Consider the following 9,012-nt stretch of genomic DNA (forward strand, 5'->3'; position numbering starts at 1 on the left):
TGGGGTGGAGGGAGCAGTATATTTCAATACAATGTCAGTAAAAGTCTGACATTGAAGACTATGAATAGGCAAAGACCAACTTGCGTTTGTGAACGGAGAGACTGTCTTTTGAGTAGTTTATGGCATATGTGCATTGGTGTTGTCATTTATACATATGTTACGTGCATGCAGAATCCAGGGTTTGACTTCTCGCAGGCTCAGTTCAGTGGTACCTGCCCTGACCCAAGGACCTTCATGGGTGGAATTCACACCGACTGAAGAAGCCTGGCTCAAGAACATAAATCTTGCTGGATGCTGTCGTTGTTATTGTCAATGCATCTTGTCAAATTCGACATTGTATCTATTACATATTGGAACTGTGAAGCATCACTGTCTAGATGATTCAGTGTTTACCCTGGAAATAATTGTAATGTATGACCTTGACCTTCCTGTTGATCATGCCAAGGTGGAAATTAGTGGCTGAATCTGCTTTATCCACTAAACCTAGTAATCGCCCCCCTCATGATCCAGGATGATGGCAACCTGTGGCAGATGTACTAACTTCGATTGTTATCATGCAGTAGTTGTGAAACTTCAAATGTAGTGTCACAATTGTTTATATGTTGTGTCTGGGTAAAACGTTCTGGATATATATTTCGTCATTGCTGGGGTAGTCTTTTCCGGAGTTGGGCAGCTACAGTGTAAAGATGGGCTGTGCTCTTTTAGCCTCCAAAGATCATGAACATTCGGAGCCGAAAGACCAACCCATACCTTGTGTGTTGTATCTATGAACAATATGCCTGGGATGGATTGTACACATAGTGACATAGGCAGGCATGCATGAATAAATGGCTTGCATGAGGCGAAATCTGGGTAAGCTGTTGGAGATAACTCGCAAAAACTAACGGAGGACTATGCATACCGGTTAGACAGTCTGAGAACTTTCCTGTGACAAGCTTCCCACGAGTTACACAGACAAAGTGGCTGCACCTTATTTGACAACAGAAGATCATGAAACTTTCCTAGCAGGCACGTCACTTGTGCGCACCCGCGTGTGCATCTCGCACCATTCCGAGTTCTGACAGAATCTTCGTAAATCTGATGTACTAATACTGTTTTATTTGAAACCAAACCCTCTGGTCCGGAGTGATTGGAATGGTGTCGCTCAAAAGTTCTCTCGATCATCTTTTTAAATATTGGAAGTTTCTTCAGTTAGTATGCCAGAATATTAGAAATTCATTAGTGATGGTACTGTTGAAAGTAGTGGTGTTTCTGTTTAAAGTGATACAAATCCAAGTGCAATATATTGTTTACATGTCACTAGAGCAATCCACTGATTTCCTGTTTTATGTTACTAGAAATAAATCATCACATGGCAAATTCTCATGCATAAATTATCAGGCTTGCATGGTTACAAATGAGCAAGAACTTCAGATAGGGGTAACAGGTATATGTGCAATTCAGTGGTATGCAATGCTATCTGAAAATATTCCAAACTGTCCACCTCTTTTAGATAATTTGCCGATCATTCATTATATGCTTGTGAAGATTAATTACCAGGCGCTGCCAACCACAGAATTTAAACTACTTGTGCTAGGGTCAAGCATTTTGCCGAATCACAGTAGACACAATACAATGTCTCTCTCATTTGTGTTTCTTGTGTTCATTTGCTTTTGGTTTAAATACACCATTCATGGTTATCGCAGTTTCTTGGTTTGCATGTTCTAAGTTCTCAGACATACCAAAAACCTTCAAGAATAGTATGAATATAAGATAACAAGATAGGATCCAATTAAACTTAGGTTATATGCACCTATGAACCAAAACATCACCTCCATTACATTATATTACTTCCTTTAGAACACCCCAAAGAAACTACCACTTCCTTTAAAAGGTTCTACCCTAAGCAGGCAAGGAGAACACCTTACCCTTGCATCCTCAGGTTCACCACCCTTGTCTATGTGCATGTATACCCACTATTTTTGTGTTAACCGACTGCCACTTGACCTAATATTCGGCCCACACGGCAGTGACGGAGCGCATCCTTTGCTCAACTCTGGCATCTTACCTCCGCATCTTCCGATTCAGATTCTTCATTTATGTGTTGGAAACAGCTTGGGCCACCTGGATTTGTTTCATGTTCTTTCATTTAAAATCTTTGATATTTTCCCTCTCTAAACATACCTGGATCCGATTGGATAAACCCTATAGATTGTTTTGAATACACTTCCCGTAACAGCAAATATTATTGAAATGGTTGCCTGTGAATTAATGGCAACACGTGTTCAGTTTTATATCTTCTGTTTGATCTACTATCAGTTCCTTGTGCGTTCTGGTGCCAGCAAAAATGCAAATTTTATCTTGAAATTTCTAGTCCCAAAATATGGCAACCTTATAGCATTGGGGCAATTATACTCAGGCGGCAAAAAGACTTTCTGAAGGTACTGATATGTGATATGGCATCTATACTCAAAATAAACAGCAAGCTCCAAAGGCATATGTTGCAAGAAAAAAAAGGGCTCAAATTTACTGCCACGCCAAATAGGCATATTGCTGTTAATTTACATATTTGATGCATAATATTTGGACATCAGACTAACATAAAAACAAACATTGGAAGGAAAAAGAGGCCATCGATCAACAAGGAACTAGCCCTCGCAATTTGTTAGCAATATGTATCAAGTGGTCAATGTTTGTGGGTGGATAATTCTGGAGTAGCTTGAGGTTTGCAGTGAAGTCGCCAGCCAAGAGCCGTCTTCGAACAAGTATTAGCATTGCACAGCAAATCCGTAACAAGGTGTCCTGCACTCAATAAAATAAAGATTTTCATTAGTGCCCTCTGAAAACTACCACACATTCAAACCGCATGAAACTAGAAATGGCAGTTTTCTAACCGGAGGTCCCTGTGGGTCACCTAACAACGCATCCCACAGGTGAATGCAGTCACGGAATTTGAATTCCTGTGTCAATAGCAAGGTGATCCATCTGAACGCATAGAACTGTGGGTTAACCTGGAATTGATGGAGTGTCACAATGGGAGGTTAAGTATATAGAATTGACGGAATGCCACAAAATACCTTCAAGCAATTTCAAAAGAGTACTTTAGATACATACCTTGGTTACAACCTCTAAATGCCGCCAGAGCTCTTCATCATGCCTTTTCAGGAGCTGCGATAGTCTACTGATTGTGGAGCGTATACCAACAACACTGTTGTCAAGCTGTTTGCAGAAGTTATCTCGAAATCCACTGAGTACCTCAACGAAACAGAAAAAAGCATCTGACTCTGCTTCTGCCTGTTCATACAAAAAAAAATTTATGGTCATCAAGATGCCATGATGCATAATGCAACACACGGTATAAGGGTTAAAGCTATCTGATATTAGCATCCATATTCAATGAGAATGACTTTCGCCTAAGAAAAATCAGAAGCAGGGTGGCATTATGCAATGTAGCCTCAGAAAATCCAAAATGCATAATAGTATGTAGGATACAAGAATGAGACATGTTCCTCGTAATAGGTCTCTAAGATAAGAGTTGGCGAATGTATGTCTGATTTTAGTATGTAGATAGATATAATCATCCTTATTTCTTAAAAACACGGAATGCAAGCTTATTATGTAGACTAGACTAAAGAAGAGAACTCAGAAGTTAACAAGTTTAGGTTGAGCCTAATCTCTAAATCTCCAACTCCACAGGAAAATTCTCTAGAAGTCTGTACTTGAGTTCATAATCGAAAATCTGAAGATGCATTTTGACTCTTTGAACATTATGGAATGGCACAATGCATATGAGATGATTCTTTCTTAGCTCTTCTTTTGTTAGAGGATAGAGATGTACTGCTTCTGTTTCAAAGTAATTGGCACTTTTCAGTTTTCACCACACATTTCAGCAAAAAATCATTTACATGAGGGTTACGACAAAAATGCACCCTCACAACAAATATGTGATAGAAAAGTATAAGAACACAAACAACGAGAAATCATAATCAACAAAAAAATCTCCAAGCATTTGGGACGGATATCTTGGTTGAAATGCCAAACAGAACGAGAATATCATAGTCAAAAGTGCCAACTATTGTGAAACAGAGTAAGTATATACAGATACGTCACACCATTTACTATATGATTCAATTTTCAAAATCCAACAGTCAATGCATCATTACAGGTGGATATCATAATTAAGAAATCTAAAATGAAGAACACCGTGAATTTTGAAGCAGAACTCATAAGTTTGGAAATACCAGTCTAAACATGGTCAGTTTGTTTCATCACCATTAAAACACAAGTTTTTTCTAACCAAATAGTCACATAAAGAGAACTTACAGCATTACTTTGGTCTGGATCATTCTTGAAAACATAGTAGAGAGGTGCCAAAACTTCATTCATTCCTTGCACATATCGTATACCCGGATTTAACTTTGCAAAGATGGTAAGTATACGCTTCAGTGACTCCTAGAAAAAAAATCACATTTAGACTAAACACAAGTACCAGAAACAAGCAAGAACTGGCATCATCTGAACAAAACAAATGCCTACCTGATTAGCCAAGGCATCAGAAGAACCCGCATTGAAAAACTGCATCTCAGGATGAGTACGCTTAACATCTCTATCAATCTGCTCTACGGTTTCAGATTCCTGAATATTGGATAACAGTAATGATTTTAGTAGGTAAAACACTAAAATATTCATCATAGCAGTTAACTAACCAGTGGATTGCAAAGGGAGGCCTCTCACAAGAAGTTGCAAGTTACCTGGAAGTGTTGGTTCCAAACACTAGTTTTCCCAAGGCTGAGAGGGTGTTCGTCCTGGACAATTTCCGCTCTTGGGAGAAACCCAGTTCCTTCAGAATCGTGTTCCTTCCTTTTGGAAGTAGTCATTTCCATTCTTCGGGTAACTTCTGACTGACCAGAACAAAAATATATTGAGCAGGTTGATTAAAAGTGGAGAAAAAAACCACCACAGAGCAGAACTATACCACAGTAAAATAAGCAATTGCTCTCCTCTGTGTGTGCATGTGCGTGTGTGTGGGGGGGGGGGAGGGGGGGGGAGGGGGGGATCAGCAAGTAATTCAGTCATTTGTGGAAAATGCCATCTTGGAGAATAAAAATGTCTACCCAAAACCAAATTGCTAAAGTATCGTTATTTTTGCCCGAACCTACCACATCGTTGGGACGGAAAACTTCTATCAGCAGGTATGAGATTGCTGTCTAGATCCTAGCACCAAATACAGCAAAATAACAACATGCGCATGATTGATTTGGACAGATGCTAAACAGATATCCACCAACACTGGTGCTCCCCTAGCCCTCCTAGGGAAGGGCACTTTCTATCTAAACAGATAATTTGCAATGGTGTAGAACATACAATTCTATATGCATTTAGAACTTACAGGGTTAACCAGAAGCTCATCTTTGAAAGCCCTGTACTGGGAGCGTTTTTTTTCCAGTTCATACGCCCACAGAGCATGATCCGCTGGCAGGTACCCCAAGAGAAGCTGCTAACTATCAAAAAAGTCAAATAAATTTGCAATGTAGGAAAAAACTGAAAAAACTACCGATCACGTCATTGGACCAAAATAAAATTTAACAATATCCATTTTACCTCATATACTTGATGTTTTATCAACAATATCTTTAATCTAAACCTATAGCAGCAGCTTTCCTCAGACCTCTAGATGAAAATCGGAGTATTTGATTCCAAACTGTGCTTTGTAATCACATAAATTTAGAAAAAAACAACTCGCAAAATACATTAAATAATGAACTCCAATCTCATTTGAGAGCTTGGCATGCAACTATAATCATGAATCATATGACTACTCTCTAAATCTAGAATATCTGGTTATTATAGGTTTATGATTTACTAAACTACTAGGTTATGATACTACCAAGAAAAGTTTCTTCCCTACAAGTACTAGGTACAGAATAAATGATGGAACATCAAGTTAGCATCCTAACCAAGACATGAAGCATCATAACAAACCAGACCGCAGGGCCCTTTTATCAGCAGCGCCAAAAATGCACTGGGTAAATCGGGATGCGTATATATTTGGAAATTGCATTCCATTCCAGAATCATGATTGCTCTTGGACTTACTTAAGCTAGTAGTAAATTCCATGAGCATTTCATGCATGCCGCTTGCCGCCACGAGGGTGAGAATAAATGTTGATGAATTCATTATTAATGCTTCATATAAGTTTCAAGACCAAAGCACATGAAGGCTGATTTTCGGCACAAATCTAATGTGTAAACTGCCGTTCAATAGTCACTATCCTGATTTAGAGGAATCAAACCATGGCAACTGCATCCTAGACTCAATCGGGGCGTCCTGCCATACATAAAACCAACAACGATCATACGATGTCATCAACAAGGACGAGGGCAGGAAAAATCCAACTCGTGGTCTCTTGCTAATGCCGTATCTCTAGCATGTGACTGAAAGAGCAAACACTGGACATGTAGTACAAACAGACCGCGCGGACACATAGCATTACAGGGTGAAGAGAATGACCTTCCAGACGATGGGCCGCACGCCAGCGTCGTCGGGCACGCCCTGGCACGCGAGCCGCCGCATCTCCGCCAGATCCACCACCTTCCTCTCCAGCTGCACGCACCCCAAAGCACAAACTAAGGAACAAGTCCAGAAATCGAAGCATCCTGTCTCGATCGCCTGGGCGGGAGGGCAGCACTCACCGCGACCCTGAAGTCCGCGACGAGGTGGGAGCGGGACGAGGTGGCCGCGGCCTCGCTGTCCGAGTCGGAGTCGGAGGCGGCGCCGTCGGGCCGCGCGGGCGGGGGAGGAGGGGGCGGCGGTGCCGGATCGCGGTGCGGCTTGGGAGGTGGCGGTGGGGGAGGGGAGGGGGCCCGGGGCGGGGAGCGGTGGCGCGGGGTCGGGGCGGACCAGATCGGGCTGTTGAGCCAGTCCGGCACCGCCTTCTGCCTGGGCGTGGACGTCGGCGTCGGGTTCGGGTTGGCGCCGTCGGCCATGGCGGCCGCTGAGGCAGCAGGCGGCGGCGGCGGTGGTGGGGTTTAGGAGTGGAGAAAATGGGGAAGCGGGTTGTCGTCTCCGGATCGGGGAAGATGGGATGCGTGGGTTGGACTTGGACCAGTCGGTGCCTCGCTGTTCTTCTTCTCTTCTCCAGCTTTCCTTCCTCTCTTTTCTCTGTTTTTCATTTCTTTCGGCTACTGATTTTGAGTCACCTCGTGTAATTCAGAAAACCAAAACTGATCCCGGGTGCATATGCACCCGATATGTATAAAACATATTTCAAAAACGTAAAAAATTTAGGAAAAAAATTTAGCATGTAGAGGGACATGTTCTATGTGTGCACGTAAAGTTTCACATAAAACCGACAATTTTTATACCCTGTGTAAAAAATACAAATAATGCCTCGAGAAATAGACTATTTTAGCACCAAAAATTTGTCTTTTTTGCACAGGGTACAAAACATCTTGATTTTTGCTGAGACAACTTTGTGAGCATGTAACATGTCAAGGTATACATGCGGCATTTTTATTTATATTTTTTTGACATTTGTAAATATATTTAATATGTATTTCAAATAAAGGGTGCATATGCACCCGGGTGCAGAAACACCCTGTCCCGTGTAATTTTGTTTTTTACACACATGTTACTCCCGCTCTAAATACTTGTTGCAAATTTAATGAGGTAGATACATTTTAGCCCATATTTTGACTAAAAGTTCGGCAAGTATTTGGATGGAGTACCATTTTTTATTGGTTATAAGAAATCTTGTGATTGATGGAAAACAAATATGTATCCATTTTTTTTATTAATAAACGCGAGAGTTAGGGACATGGTGTAACTACGGCGGGGTAGTAACATGGCGTTGCCAGAAGACACCAACGACGACGATCCGAAACATAGTCCGTCGAGTGGAGAACAAGCGAAAGATCAACGGGGATCCAACCACATGTCTATGACGAGATCACCCGACTAAAGCATTTGGAAGAACAATGTGTTATGTATGCATTTGTGTCTTCCTGACGCAAGATGCAACCGAAAAGATTTTACACACTGTCCTTCATGGCAAGTAGGTTTATAGCTTTTAATCTATCATGGAGTAGCAAGCAGAAAGAGATTTATGTTTAGATTGGACACAAAACTTTCAAGTCCATATCATAGGAGGGGAGACATGTTCACTTGAAGTTGAGGCACAATAAACCCTTATGTTAGAATAGTGACTGACATTCTCAGACAAATACCAAGTGTCTTTATTTTGTTTTGAACTCAATTACTATTATTACTACACTTGCGAAATAGATTTACGACAAGCTAAAGTGACGTCTCGAGTGTTAATATTACGTTTTAGCTACAAACCAAGCAAAACCTTTATGGGGCCTGACCAGCCATCAAATTTGAGTTGTCAAGATGTAATATTTTTTTATTACTTTATGTATACTGTTTGAATGAAAATAGGCGATTTTAAATGGAAGAGGTAAGAGTATTTGCAATGTTACCACATCATTACACACAAAATACTAATATTTTCATTAAGTTGAATGTTTATCCATTTTAGTTGTCTATATGTAATTTTTATTCGTTAATTTTTTGTGGGGGTCATTAAATGGGTACAAAATATTTCATTTTCATATTTTTTAAATTATTATAAATAACAATTATGAATTTTATGACAATTAGGCTTTTGTTAATAGTTGGCTAGGTTGTTGCACACTTGGCTACCAGAGATTAAAGATACTCCCCCAGTCCTAAATATAGAACTTTTCAGCTACTTAATTTAAACTACCGTAACATTCTATGTTAAGGAACTAAGATAGTAGTACATTGTATAGTTTTTCCTCATGATTTTTTCATGTTCCATATCTACAGTATTTTATTTTTCGACAAAGAGTATATATTAATATCAGAGATATCAATTACACCCAGCCTCTGCAACAACGCACTGCCCTAGCGACATTACGGATGCACACAGCCAAAATAAGAAAGAAGAATTACCCAAAAAGAACAAAATGGGAAACTACAAGAGTTTCAGATAATCAGCCTATTTTCAAA

At 40.3% G+C, this 9,012-nt stretch overlaps 2 protein-coding genes across 2 annotated transcripts in view; one reads left to right on the forward strand and one right to left on the reverse strand.

Annotated features, from left to right (window-relative positions):
• Positions 1–598, forward strand: part of LOC124676916 (nudC domain-containing protein 2-like) — a 5,056-nt gene extending 4,458 nt beyond the window's left edge. Inside the window, exon 5 of the mRNA XM_047212929.1 lies at positions 172–598. Within this exon, the coding sequence (XP_047068885.1) occupies positions 172–258 (87 nt within the window). The 3' untranslated portion in view covers positions 259–598. The remainder of the gene's footprint in view (positions 1–171) is intronic.
• Positions 599–2,478: 1,880 nt separating this feature from the next.
• Positions 2,479–7,109, reverse strand: LOC124674208 (TBC1 domain family member 13-like). The gene is made up of 9 exons (XM_047210246.1): positions 6,672–7,109; positions 6,490–6,582; positions 5,369–5,473; positions 4,731–4,880; positions 4,516–4,614; positions 4,303–4,431; positions 3,094–3,273; positions 2,874–2,990; positions 2,479–2,781 (listed from the first exon to the last, which is right to left on the reverse strand). The coding sequence occupies exons 1-9, from the start codon at positions 6,963–6,965 to the stop codon at positions 2,617–2,619; spliced, it is 1,332 nt and encodes a 443-aa protein (XP_047066202.1). The 5' UTR covers positions 6,966–7,109; the 3' UTR covers positions 2,479–2,616.
• Positions 7,110–9,012: the final 1,903 nt, after the last annotated feature.

This window comes from Lolium rigidum, chromosome 7 (genome assembly GCF_022539505.1).
Source record: "Lolium rigidum isolate FL_2022 chromosome 7, APGP_CSIRO_Lrig_0.1, whole genome shotgun sequence".
NCBI lineage: Eukaryota > Viridiplantae > Streptophyta > Magnoliopsida > Poales > Poaceae > Lolium > Lolium rigidum.